The sequence below is a fragment of the Condylostylus longicornis genome, unplaced genomic scaffold, assembly GCF_029603195.1.
Source record: "Condylostylus longicornis isolate FDR11 unplaced genomic scaffold, ASM2960319v2 ptg000048l, whole genome shotgun sequence".
NCBI classification, from domain to species: Eukaryota; Metazoa; Arthropoda; class Insecta; order Diptera; family Dolichopodidae; genus Condylostylus; species Condylostylus longicornis.
The window spans coordinates 16273640-16289168 of record NW_026578017.1 but is presented as its reverse complement, the minus strand read 5'-3'; the positions used below and the strand labels follow the sequence as shown (position 1 = coordinate 16289168).

The 15529-nt window shown below is 24.8% G+C and overlaps 1 protein-coding gene across 1 annotated transcript in view; it reads right to left on the bottom strand.

Annotated features, from left to right (window-relative positions):
• The window catches only part of LOC129610888 (transcription factor mef2A-like), a 60362-nt gene that overhangs the window by 30706 nt on the left and 14127 nt on the right, over nucleotides 1–15529 (bottom strand). The window contains exons 3-4 of the mRNA XM_055523667.1: nucleotides 10169–10391; nucleotides 4649–4741 (exon numbers count right to left, since the gene is read on the bottom strand). Of these exons, the coding sequence (XP_055379642.1) occupies nucleotides 4649–4741; nucleotides 10169–10391 (316 nt within the window). The remainder of the gene's footprint in view (nucleotides 1–4648; nucleotides 4742–10168; nucleotides 10392–15529) is intronic.

Here is a 15529-nt window from a genome sequence, read left to right as displayed (position 1 = left end):
TGAGTGCCGTATAAATATTAAATGATAACAGGAAAGAAAAAAAATTATTTTTAAAAAATACAACAAATTAGTTATTCCCTTTTTTATTTTTTTTTTTGTCAAAAAGAATTATAGAAAATAGCATAAAAATAAGTTTAATGGCGTTATGGTATCATGGGAATTTGATAAAAGCAAGTTACAAAAAAAAAAGAAATTATCTCAAATTGGACTATTTAGAATTTTAGATAATAATTCTTATTTTTTCGTAAAATTTGGAAGAAAAATAAAAATAAATACTAAATAATTTGTGCAAAATTAATATTATACAAAATTACAAAAAAAAAAAAAAACAAATAGTAGAAAAGTAAAAGGAACTTTTCAGGATGTTGACGACTTTTAAAAATAATGTAAGTAACATGAGGTATTCCCAAATGAAAGTGATTTATTACTCACAATGAGATTTAAAATATGCTTATATAATGATCTTTAAAATGTCGACCTAAAAAGTTGTCATAAAATAATTGATCATTAAATGTTACAAAAAAAATCACAAATTCTAAGAAGTTTTAAGAAATATGAATAAAATTAGTAGATTGATGAATGTGTACTTATTTCCAAAATTATTTGCAATATTAAACATAAATTTTATCAAGTGATCCAATTAAAACAAATTAGCTTCGAAATCAATAAATTTTCCAATATACCTCCTAGCTTATGATGAGCAAGAATGTTTTGTTCTAATCTACACGGGAAGAATTTTGAAAATTATTTTGATTTTTAAAATTTATAGTCGAATCTATAATAAATTTAATCCTATGATACTAATACTAGAGTTGGATTATTCGTTTTTTTGCTGAGATTTCTATTTAATATAGTTTCAACACTTGAGAAACTCAAGAATATGAAATTTTTTAATTTTGAAAAAGTTTCATGTTAAATTTTGTATATCCAAAATCACACTGAATAATAATTTAAGTTGAGTTTTCGATTGTGTGAACAAATGGATTGTTATGGTATAGAATAGGAAATCTAACTAAATCAAATTGAGTTTTGCAATTTTCAAATAATCTTAACTAAAAACAAAAACAATTTATTAATTTTAAATTAATTGAGAATTTACAATTTCTTTTCAATAAAAAAGTCAATAAATTTGGACAATCATTTAAATCATTCAAACCTTTCAATTTTAACATTATCATCACAACCTCAATTATTTCTATTTATGTGCCTTTAGCCACCTTAACTTTAAATGTTCATTAAAAACTTAAAATAAATCCTTAGATTCTTGCAGAATCTCATATCCATATAGAAATTATTTTCTACAATTCATGGTACATTAAATAAAATATACAAAATAGTTTAATAAATCCAAAATGTCACATGTAGGAGTTTAAATGAAATATTGCATAATACAAACTCGATTAAAATTAATTAATTAAAAAGCATTTAAATAACTAAATAATATTATTTTTGACAAGTTGAAAAATTTTCAATTAAAATAAAATCATCCATATCCAAATATGAATTTATTAACCGAATCGAAACTAGTAAAAATATGCCAAAAATAAATTACATAAATTTTATTTCTCTCCTGCATCACATAAATAAAATTATTTTCCATGTCACAATTTAAAAATACATATACACGTATATACAAGAGTGTATTTGAGCTATATGAAATTCAAAAGAAAATCAATTTATAAGAAGAAATTAAAATTATTAAGAATTATTTATGGAACAATGGCTCTTGAGATTTGATTTTCAAAAAAAAGGAATAAATAAATTCTCTTAATATTAAGAGTATCATCTTCTTCTCTTGCATTTTGTACATATGTATTTGATATATAGTACCAGGAACGTATTATATAATCAATTTTAGAAGACATTTTGTATACACGTAGTATCTTGATTCTGGAATAACTTTTTATCATAACTTTTCACTTTTTGTGGAAATTTTGGAAATTTCATTTTTTTTTTAACAAAATTTTATGTATGTTTTTTACTGATATCGAGATTTGTTAACCTCAATACGATAATAATAATATGTAAATTTTCTTTTAAAACTTTTAACAAACTTTATCAAACAAAAATTTTTGAAATTTAAAGGAAATTTCTATAATACTCTTTTTATTTAACAGTAGAATTCAATTATTATAGACGCTGATCAGCAGATAGCTTCACATTATTAATCATAAATTTTTAGCAAACCAATCTCACTTTACATGTATTTGGTCCAGTATTCTAAATTTGACACTATAGATGACTGACGCCTAATAACTATAGATAACTACAGATAACTGCGAAAAATGATAAGGTAGTACCAATCAATTTGTAATATACTACCTTTCCATTTCTATAAATACGATAATCGTTTCATGAAATTCGAATTATATAGTAGGGCCCCAGCTGTTCAGATCACAATTTCTTGCTACAACTAGATTTAACATACAAATGTACAATAATTGATGTTTTAACCCTAGTATTCGCTAATCGAAAAACTTAAATCATTGGCTATATTTATTTTATTGAAATGCTAAATGAAAATCCGAAATAGGGCACGAAATGAGACTATATTTGAGATAAGAATAAAGATAAGATGTGAGCTTATAATAGAAATCGAAGAACAATTAATAATGATATAATTGAATATTGAGTAGGATTCGGAGCATACACTTCCACACTCTATGTAAATTTCTAAATGTTCACTTAATTACCAAAATTCTTAGAAGGTTGCTAAAATTATTTGTTTAACATTTATATAATTTATAGATATTCTACTGTATTTATACTGATATTAATTCTAAAACCAAACAATTTAAAACTTTAATAGCTATCTCAAGAGAATTATCTTATTTATGAAGTATTTTTTATATACGAAACAGAAAAAAAAAACAAAAAACCTCAAATTTTGATAAATTTTTTGGTCCATCATATTCAAAAGAACCAGAAAAAATTCTTTTTTTTTTTTTATAATATAGACTTTAATTTAATCTTTTAAGAAAACACACATAAATCGTGCGTCTCCAATACTTTCTGTATAAATATACTTCACTTAATATATTGGAAAAATATTCACTTTAAATCTTTAACATTATAATCCTTATAAAATTTATAATCGATTACAAATAAAATGGAAATAAAATTGAGATTACCATTCACCCCTTTTTTTATTTGAATAATAATTCATTATAATATAAGAAAAGAAAATCCTGCATACTCAGCTCAATAACAGCACATAAAAGAATCAAATCCCCTTAAAAAAAAAGTGAAAAAGAGAAAATACACAAAAAAAAGAAGTTGATTTTTTTACAATAATTTCAAAATCCCTCCTTTACCTACCCTTCCCAGTTTTCTTGAACAATGAAAGCAAAACCCGAGGAATCGAAAATTTTTTTTTCTTTATTTTACTACACACATTTGTTATTTTGTAGCCGCCGCATTAAAAATTCTATTTTTCTACCTTTTTTTTATCGCTTCGAAAAAAAACAACAGAAAATACTATATGAATAGTTGGTTCATGCCTGACAGATGGGAAATCAATATTATGTACATAAAAGCTGGTAAATATTGTCCAAAATGTATCAACTCTCTCTATAAATATATTATTGGTAACGCTGCTGTGGTGGGTTACGCAATATTGAAATAACAGTGTTTATATTTGAGATGAAACAATGTGTTCTCTTACAAAAGAGGTCATGTAGCATAATTTTAGCTGAAGGAATTGAAAATGAATGAAAAAATTAAGACTTGGAAAGTGGCTTTGAAGCACTTTTAGGTTAATTCATTTACAATAATTTGCTTTCAAAGTAAATTTAATTGTAACAAATGAAATATGCTTTCCTTAATATCGTCAAATATCGTAATTTGCATATATTAATGGGAAAAATTATTAACATATTTATTAGAAAAGGGCACAAACATTGCGACTATTAAGAAATTCAAGCCTCTCCTTTCATATAAGAGCATGCTTGAAATTTCAAAATTTTTCGTAGTTATAAGCATAATTTTTTAGAATGCTTTGTTGCGGAAGTCTTCAATCTCCAACTTTGCTTCTTAAAAATTAAATTGAATGCTGTCACACTCTGTGTTTGCATAATAATCCTATATCTAACGTATATAAATTAACATAGTACACAAAAATACACGAGTTCAATGTCTAAAAAAAAAATTGTGTATTAATAAAACAAAAAAAAACAAATTTATCTTTAAAGCCTTCGCAAAATCCCAGAAAAGAAGGAAATTAAGAGTTTCTGACCCCTGAAACAAAATATCGAATTAAATGAAAATATTTTTTTTTTTTATTTAACAGCTTAAATATACTAGTATTATGTGTTTGATTGTAAATATGTCTGATGTGTACAATGACTGTGATTCTTTACTGTTTATTAAAAAAAAATGTATGTGTGTCTGTATATTTTACAGGCTAACCAAAAATTTTAATTGTGTGGGAGTGAGGAATTAAACTGAAATTTACAAGAGCAATAACAAAAAAAAAATAATCTGTTCAATAAATATTGTGATCAATTTCGTTTACTAAATATTAAGAGAAAAAAAAGTACCGAAAAGCGGGTACACAATTGTTAAAAACAAAAAATTTAATTGAAAAAAATATTGTTGAATATTCAAAAAAAAAAAAATTTATAAAAAAAAAAGAAAGAAATTTAATTACCTTAGTAAACTACCAGCATGTGATCTATAAGTTGGTGGTGGTGAACCACCTCTTACAACACCATTTTGTCGGTCTCGATCCAATAATAACAATCTGTAATAATAAGAAAATACAAAAAAGGATATTAAGAAAAATTTTGTAAGTAATTTAATTTTTAAGTAAAAATTAAACAATTAAGAATTCCATTTAATTTTTTATTAGCTACTAATGATTGGGATAAATGAAACACATATACACTTACTTAAACAATTTTGTATGTATTTGAGGTGAAATAATTGGTGTCTCGCATACAAAATTCGTGTAAGAACTCAAACAGACATACAATTTTCAAATTCGTAATTGCTGTTTGATTATAAAATTATTACTGATACACCAACACAACTAAACTATTGCGTCAATTTAAGTCGAGTGCGCCAATTAAGCAATTAGGCAGTTAAAAATAATTTTTTACAAACTGTTTGATTGCTTAATTGCATGTGATCGTACAATTGCATGTGTGCACGCTTGAATATAAACCAAGTAAGTAATCAAATAGTAACTAACAAATGATAAGCATTTAAAATATACAAATAAGCAAGCAAACACTTGTAAAACTAGGAATTGCATGTCTGTCTCAATCCTTAATTGACTTGACACGAGCTTTTTCATTTTGTTTATATTTAAACTCACTAATGAAAAAGGTTTTCCCTGAAATAACTTTTAAATTACAATTTCTCCCAAATATTCCCCAATTTTAATTTTTGAATTTTTTCTGTTTTTACCTTTTAGTTTCTATTTATTAAGCCAATGTCATTTTAATCCTTAAATTTATCCTATATTTGCTTAGCAAGCGGAATATGATCATTTATCACAAAATCTTTTTTTCCATGCATATATAGTTTTTAGTTGAATCTCTCCCAACCATTTGCAAACTCAAATGCGTGTTGTAGCCATAATTTTCACAATTTTTAAATTAATTTTTAATTTCTTTACATACAACTAAAACTTTATATTTTGACCTCTATCAATATATAATAAGGTTTGAAATCCTTCTTTCATATAAAATGTAGCCCTAATTGGCTCATAATAATATAAAATATGAAGAATTGTGAAAAATTGTGTTCATTTTCAGTTTGATATAATTTTGAAACAGATTTTTAATAATATTCCCAAATCCAACACCTTTAAGTTTAACCTCCAGCAAAATTATCGAAAAAACTGATTCAAAATTTACTAAAGTAGTTTCACTAAAACACGGTCTAAAAATTTTGAGGATCACTTTAAAATAATATTTTTGTGCTTTTCGCTGGAACCAACATTATAACGTGAAGAAACTCAATCATCCCTTCTTCAAAAACATTCAATAGATTGCATACTTTTCAATCTTATATTTAAAATTAATATTTAAATTTACAATATTTCTCCTATAAATAATAATTAAATGTAATGGTTCTATGTTGCCTAATATCAGCCACAAAAAGGTTTTGTATTATTGATTGCTTAATGTGTACATACTAAATACATTTAACACTCTCCCTTGCAATATACAATAATAGCAATAAATTTTTAATGATGAAAAAATTATCAAATTTCAATCTAATTTAAGCCCTTATTACTTTTAATTGTTTTTTTTTATAAATTTTAAAAACTACAATTCAAGTGATTGTATGAACAGATCCCGCACCTTGAATCCATACTTATTATCTATTTTAAATACAGTCTATATGCAAAATGTGGCATTGTAATTAAGTATAAATTATACAGGAAGGTATGTTACAGTCTGACGTAATTCGAACTTTTATTTATTTATTGTACAACATATTGTAGATTTTTATCAATTCAAATGAGTTTTTTTCTCACAATAATTTTAATAAAAAAGAAAAGGGTTGTAAGAACTCTAACAAATATTGCATAATAATTAGTTAACTATAAAAAATATCAAACTATTAAATTTTTCTCTTTTATTTTTTATTATCATATGACTCATATAGTCTCACATTTAAATTTCAATTTAGATTCTATTCAAAGTGCATAACCTAGAATTTTTTTTTTTTTTTTCAAAAAAAAAATTCCTTTTATCTATGGCACTTAAATTACACACGAAAAAAAAAATAACAAAAAGAGAACAGAAAAATACTCCCATTTTACTTACATCACTTCCTTTCCATTAAAGTATATAAAAAAAATTATTACATACCAGAAAAAGAAATAAAAAATTTGTATAGTAATTAAGGATAATAAAGGATATTTTCATTCTTTATTATTAAAACTAATTTTACATTAGAAGAGAATCAGAATAAAATAAGAACAAAAATATAGTAACAATTTTCTATTCTCTTAATTTTGTACACCATAAAAAAAACAAAATATCCTTTTATAAAATTATATCCTTTCAATAACATCTAATTTGTATCTAAAAGGATATTAAAATAAAATAAAAAAAAATTTTCCCCTGTTTTTAGTGTTAATTTTCGTTATTTTTTTATTTTTGCTGTTGTTGATAAAGAGGAAAAAAAAATATAGAAAACAACAACGAATCGTCCGTCAATATCCACTTAATTTTGTGAATTGACACGTGAACGGGAGGGAATTGGCTGTCATTTCCGTTAAACCCGTATATAAAGAATAGAAAATAATATGCGATAAGAAAAACAAAATAAATAAAACAAAAATCCTTTCAACAATTTCTGCTATTTTTTTTTCTTCTTATTTTTCATGTACTTTCCATACAATTCAGTTTCCTGTCCATGTCAAAATTTCTGTTTTTTTTTTTAATTTTTTAATTTTTTATTCTCATATACCCTTTCATTATTATTATATTCGATAAAATAAAGAGAGAGCAACGTAACATTTATATACTCTACCGTTCAACAAAACTAACGGGGTAAGAAAAATTACAAAAACAAAAATAACATGGAGAAAAATGTAAAATTAAATCATCCCTTTTAATGTATTAAGCGATCGCGTGCAGGGTCCACCCAAAAATAAAACAAAAAGAAAATTAAAAAAAAAATTTTTTTTTTTTCATTTCTCTTCACATTTTTGTTCTCATATTTTGGTTCCCTTTTCATTTTTCTTTTATTTTATTTTTTTTTGTTTTTTGGAAAAGTTGCAGCAATGGAGTATTTTTTCCCTCAATAATTTTTTTTTATGAAAATCACAAATTAGCAAGCAACACTCAAAAAGGAATACCAAATTTTGTAGGGAGTTCTTCAATAGATTTAATTTTAACCGCTTGGTGTTTGATAAGAATTCCTGGCTATAAATAGTTTATAAATTTGTAGGTAAACCTATGTTTATAACTTTTTTGAATTTTGTAAATCTTAACTTAAATTTGAAATTTGAATTCTTCGCACTTTTAAAGCCCTGCCCTTTAAATAATTTAAAAATTACGGATTAAAGTGTAAAAATTTTTCATATTTTTTTAAGAAGTAGAGAAATTTTTCGACTTCAACAATGCGTATCTAAATGAAATTTCGAAGTTTATAATATAACTGATATCAGTAATTTGTGTGTAGGCTGAATATGATCTGAAAACCTAGCTAATGCAATATCGAATACGTAAGGCTATTGCTAGTTTTCCTGTCACATTTTATTTACTGAGTGCTAAAATGTAAATTTAGTTGAGGTACTGCATATCAACTAAACTAACATTAATATAATAACAACTTACTATCAATTATATTAATGTGAAAACTCACTCATTATTACACTTGTAGGATCTTTGAAAGTAAAAAACACTCAATCAAACACACATAAAGCAATTATAAGATCCCTATTATATAAAAATTAAACATCTCACTATCAAACTCTCTACAGAAAAAAAAAATAACATAAATAAACCAAAAATAAATGAGAAGAACAAAAAACAGAGAATAAAAGAAAAAAAATAAGCAAATTATTTACTCGAAACATTAAAAGGGCTCCCTGTTTCCTTTCTCTTAACTCGCTATATAACTTAAGCTTTTATTTATTGAACAAAAAAAAAATTACCGAATAGAAAAGAAGAGAATAACATGAAAAACTTAAACAAAACATGAACATGAAAACCCTTTCTATGTTTTCTTTTTCTCTAACTGTTTTTTTTTTTTGCTCATATTATCCCGGGCATTTCATGACAACATATACATGTATGCACATTCCTACATAATTATCCTTAAAAAAAATACCATTATTATGTTCCATTCTCTCTATATACAATTTTGTGAATGTTTTATTATAATTCCTCTTCATACAAACATACATACACAAACATTTATTATATACTTATGTTCTTTTTTTCAACCGCATTATACAATGTTGAAAACAAATCATGAGAGAAAGGATATTTCGTGCTTTATTCACATAATTTTTGTGAACGATGAAAATAATCTAACAAGAAAAGGTATACCCCCTATAACTATATAGAGAATCAAAAATAAAAGAAAATAAGAACTACAAAAAAAAACTAATATTTCTTTCTCGCTCTTTTCACTATTTTCCGCCCGTAAAATATTATTATATTATATAACATGAAAAAAATATAAAAGAAAACAATATAAAAACATAAAAAGGATATGCAGAAAATTTATATATTAAAGTACAATGAGAAATAATAACAATAATAATAAAATAAGAGAAAAATGAAAAGAACGGAACCCGTCATGTTTTTATTCAAGTCTCCTTTCATTTCTTTTTCTCCTATATCTCACTTATAATACAGAAACTTTAATTTGATTAATAAAAATTTATGTCCTATTGAATTCGGTGCTTTCTCTCTTACTCTCTCTTCGTTTCTCTCTTGTAGGTTCTATTATATATATCCAACACCAAAATAATATTTATGTTTATATAAAGCCATATATTAAATTGTTACCATAGCTGAAAGTCCTTTTTTTTAAAAAAAAATAGTTGAATATAATAGAATACAAGTATTTTTTGATCCTTTTTATATTCTGACATTACATAACTCTAAATTTTTGTATAGTAGTTCTTATTTTTCTTGAATTTTTATAAATTCAGAAAGTTAAATAATTGCAATTTTGTCGAAAAAGCTAAAAATAATTTTCTAATGTTCTGTTTCATTCATGTTAAAAAAAATTTAAGCATCTAGCCAGATATGATAAAAATCATTGATCAGGAAAATTCACGTTTAATTTTTTGCCTTTTTGGAAAATTTATGTTCTCTGCAGAAAAATTTTGCAGGAAATATGTAAGCCCGTGCTTTAGGAACCTACAAAGTTTACGAAACTAGCACCTTTTAATATAACCAATATCCAAACAAAATATTTTAATTTCTTTTTAAAGCTTATGATAAACCTTTTATAATAATGGCAACAGTTAATATACGGCAAGACTGTGTTTGTATTTTTAATGAGAAATTTATAAATTTTAAAAGTAATTTTTACTTCAAAAACAAAAATTTTTAAAATTTACATCCTTTTACTGAATTTGTAACAAATCAGAACATAATAATTTCATATAAAGGCTTACATCCATACGAAAATTTCTATATATACAAAAATTTTTCAAAAACAATATAAATGCAATATTATTATTTACCTTAATCTATATTCCTGCATACTAGCCTGATATGATGGTGGCGGTGGTCTATGTTGAAATTCTGGATATAATAGACCATGTGGTGCACCACCACCACGACTACATGGTCGTCTACCACAACGACCTAAATCGACTGTTGAACCTAAACCTAAACATGGTGGACCACCTGGTGCAGTCATACGCCATGCAGCTCCACTAACTGTAACTAATATTACACCAACACCTGAAAATACAAAAAAAGAGTATATGTAAGTATATTGTTATATAATGTAGCTAATATATATTTTATATAATAAAAATATTAAAGTGAAATAGAGATTTTATACGAATATTTGGAAAGAAAACATAAGAGGTAAAAATATGGATTCAAAAAATTATTTTTTTTTTTTTTGAAAATTTTAGTTAAATAAAATATACAAAAATGAGTTGCTATTCCATACAAATTGCTTTTGTTGTATTTTTCATCCTTGTTACAGTTTTATTTAAATATAACACGACATTTTACCATAGTAATAGATCACGGGTTGCCAAACAGCAAAAATATAATATTATAATAAGTAATAAAGAAGAAGTAGTAACAAAATGGCAACATGTTAATGGTAATTTGGGCTTACAGAAATAACTTATTCCCTTCAAATTCGACAATTATATTAGAGGAAGTTCAATACTCACAATTGTGAGTCAAAAATTGTTAAAAAAAAATTTCAAGTAACAGAATTTTCTGAACTTTTCGGAATTAAAAATATTTTTAATCTCGGTGATAATTCGCCTTGAAAACGAATAAAGATCTAGTAATTCAGAATCTGTTGTTAAACTGTTTGATAAATGTTTTGTAATCATTATAATTATACTGTTACTATTGAGAATAACAAAGCATCGTGAACAACTGAATAATTCCATGAAACTCTTCCATGAATTTCTTAAAGAAATGGGTAATATGTTAATTACTTTCATCCCGATCACATCAATTCTAATTTAATATTCTTATTTGAAATTCGCAACATTCTTGGTTTTTTGTTTAAAATAAAAACTCGAGAAATCTTAAAAGTGTTTTGAAAATAAAATGATTTTTCACTTCACTCAAAACCCGCAGCCGTAATTTGTAAGATTTCCAAGAAATTAATAAAATTTTTAGCTTCGATTAGACAATAACAAAAATATACTCCATAAATATCAACTTGATTTTTTTGCAGCTGTACAATATTCTACTGTTATATTTAATGAATTTTTAGAATAGTAAGTTTTCTAATGAACATAGGCCTGCCCATATCCCAAATAAATTTATTTACCTTAATTAAATAGCAATAAGCTGGCATGATAAGTGAACATCTTTCGTCTTAACATTAAACATAAATTCTTTATTTTTGACACATAAAACCGATCGTAGCCGAAGAAGGATGATTATTAGTATTTTTTTTTATGTCGGTAAGCTGGTATTCTTGGAAAACTTATTGCAACGAACAACAATATTTTTGTAAAATAAAATAATAATAGTAATAATAAAAATAGCAGTTTATAACTATTAAAATAATAAATTCGTTACACATTTTCTATAGAATATAGAGTTTCTGTTAAATCGCTCTCCTTAACTGGTATCTATGTTGTACAATATAGGTAAAAATGGAAGAAAGAACACATTGCGGTTTGAGTTATCATAGAGGAGTGTAAAAATTGGTAAATAATCGCTTACTAGTTTTAAATTTTTTTTTTCTTTTTTCGTTATTTCAAATTATATGCAAATTTTAACAATCGGTTTTGGATATTTTTTTTTTTAACATATTATTTATTCCCTTTTTAATATTATTTTGTACACCAATTTATTTATAAAATGTTTTCAGTGAATTTTTTATTATTAACAAAATAAGTCAACCGTTAACCACAATAATACATAGTACATATATAATGTAAACAAAATAATAGTAAGGTGTGCATACTTGTATGTAAGCAAGTATATTATATTTGTCTGTGAAATTGTCCTGCATAATATTTTATGCATTGCGCGTTAAAAAAGCTGAAAGCAAAGGGCTCGATGATTTATTTGAATTTTTATTTTTTGTATATATATATATATAGGAAAATGTGTATAGCTTGTGTATCATTTAACTTAAGTACACTCTCTGGACAGAAATATACGAAAAGAAAAAGGGTTAAAAATTTATTGTATAATATTATATAAATCAGTCAGATGGTCAAAAATGTACATTGCATACCAGCAATGTACATAATATATACTTTATGGTAAATGAAATTAAAATTTTATACTAAAAAAATTTTAAAGAGACGTTGTATATAAACGCTTTGTTTTTCCGTGCATTTTATGGTCATCGAACTGTGACTTACTTGGAAATTTAATTGCAAATGATTATTAAAAAGAAAAAAAATATTTTTTTTGCGAAATCATAAATAAATACACGAAACAGAGAAAAAAAACATATGCTAAATTGCGTGTACTGGAAATAAATGTCTTTCATAAAATGCATGCATTTTACATAAGTGTATTACACATAATTGGTATAGTAAAAGAAATAAATGAATAAGAAAATAAATAAATAAATTTTAAACGTAATATATGAAAAGTCGAAGAAGCCCCCTTTTTCTTAAATATAATTTCTATGGAATACGCGATATTTTTAAATAATAATGGAAATTAATTTTATGCTTTAAAATTCAAATTTAAAAATTTATGGTCATGCAAATTTTTTTTATAATTTACAATTTTATTGCAAAATTACTAGAATTATACAACATCATGTAAAATGTTCAGTATGTTCTCATCTAATATTGACAAACATGTTCTAGGGAATTATTAATAATGAATTTCTCAAAATTAAAATTAGAAATAACATTAACATTAGTAAGAGCTCAGAATGGAACCTACAATATTTAAAATCAACATTTTCGTATGCAGCATTTAAACTTATGTCAGATGTTATTACCCACATTACAAATGAATATAACTTACATATTTCCAAATTTCCAATAAGGATCAAAAATATTTTCGAATTCTCATTTACTCACCCTGTAAATAACGACTAACAAAAAAAAAAATATTGTCATTTAGGTGAATGTCATTAATTTTGTCATTTCATTCCAATTTAATAAAACTTCAATTTAATGCATTCTTTTTATATACATATTTACTTAATTTTCATGTTTTTAATTTTGTTTGTGTTTTTTTTTTTTGTGACTGAGATGAAATTGAAACATTCAAAGTGTCATGTTGGTTATTCATTCAATATATTGGATGAAATTGTAAACATTTTATATAATATAAATTTTTTACAGATTCACCAATAGCTACAGTAATTTCATTCGTATAACATATTGTGTGTTTATATATTATTTCTGTTGTCTTTAAAAGTGTTTACTATAGATGGATTTCCTGCCAATCACCACCAACTTAATCCATTACGTATATATGTTTAATATTACAAACAATCACAAGTATATAGGTATACCAATATTATTGTTATTTGTCGAATCTCATTTTATTTTAATATGAGATATAATAGTGGGGGCATAATAAATCCTATTAATTTCTTATACTGTTTTTATATAAAACATGAACATCAATTTAATTCGTAATTTTTAGCACTTTTCCAAAAAATTTTTTGAAAAAAGTGCTTATTAGTTTCACTCTGTCCGTCCGTCCGTCCGTCCGTCCGTCCGTCCGTCCGTCCGTCCGTGGACACTTTTTTTGTTTACAAAACTTCTACACCCTTTAAGATAGAAAGCTGAAATTTCATACGTACATAGATCTCTACTAGAAACTTATTTCCGTAGAACAAAATTTTTACCTATCTCCCCCGCTCTAGAAGTTATACCCCCCCAAAACCCTAAAAATGGCCTTTTTTAAATATTTGTTGCAATGAAACCATAACCATTTTTGAAATTTTGCAAACGCAGAAAGGCAGCGACTTGCTTCCCCTAGCGCGGTATACTATAGTTAAACTTTAGAAAAACAAAATGGCCGTTCAAATTTACCGTTATCTAAAGTCCTTTTTTTCCAAATTTTTGATGTCATTTTTCTTCTAGACCCCAGCCTGTAGAAGCTTGAAATTTTAGGAGCTTTTAGACATTAACAAATAGTTTATTTCGTTAGAAGAAAATTTTTTACCATCTCCACCCCCTCTCTAGTTATCACCTCTTGAAATTCGTAAAATTTGAATTTTTGACACCTTATATTTCCGAAACCGCAAGCTTTTCCAAATTTTTATAAACGCAAAAAGCTAACGGTAAATTCCATGAAATTAAAAAATATAATTATTTTTCTTAACTCACACAATTAACCCTTAAAATCGAGCATTATGTTAACCCCTTTTTATATTAATATTTGCTTTATTTCAAAGACTGCATATATGCGTCATCCTAAATATATGCAATTCTAGAAATAGTTTTGTATATGAATGAAAATAATTTTAATAGTTTGATAGGTATACATAGACTGTATTTAAAAGCAGAATTTTCACTTGTTGAAGGGAAAAGTGCTACAATACAAACCATTGGTTTGACCCAACTTTATTTTATTATATAGATGTAAATATAAAAGTATTTACAAAAATGTTTGTAAATAACCATTTATTATAATATATAAAATTCATATACTATACATACTTGTGTATGAAGTGAAAATAAATAAATATTGTTTATTAAATACATACATATGCATTAATAAAAGTAAAATTGTGTACAATTGAGTATAGCCGATTGATGGGGTACGTAAGTATTGCAATTATATATTGGAGCTATTGGTAACATATTGAATCAATAAGATCTACAAATTTACTATGATGTTGCGATTAAATTGCGTCATTAAACAAGAAAAAGTGGTAAAATTTTTGACTTTTATATTTGAAATTTAAACATTTTTTAATATCCTCTTCGATTTAAAAGTTATACGATAGTAAATTATGTTCTTTCATTCTATATATTGATTTTGTTAGTATTTTTTATTATTTATAATGAAAGTGTAAGTTTTAATAACATTATTCTCAATTAAAGCGCATTGTGGTAAGTTCAACATCCTCACAGTATAATATTTTAACGTGATCATTAAATTAATTTAACAAATTTATAATTTATAACAATTATAATAATATTGACAACATCTTTTAAATTAAAAAAAATCGAGGGTACCAGATGGTTTTATTAAATTTCACAAATAAGAAAATAATATTTTCAATTCAATATTTTATGATTTGGCAAGTAAATGCCATAGAAATCTGATGTGACCTGCATATAATCAATCACCATTTTTAATTTTTTGCAAAAGAATATGAGAGTGTCCTTTAAATATTTATGTCAAATGCTATAACATTGCCTTTGCTAAATAAGAATAGAAAAGTGTAAATGGGCTTCGAC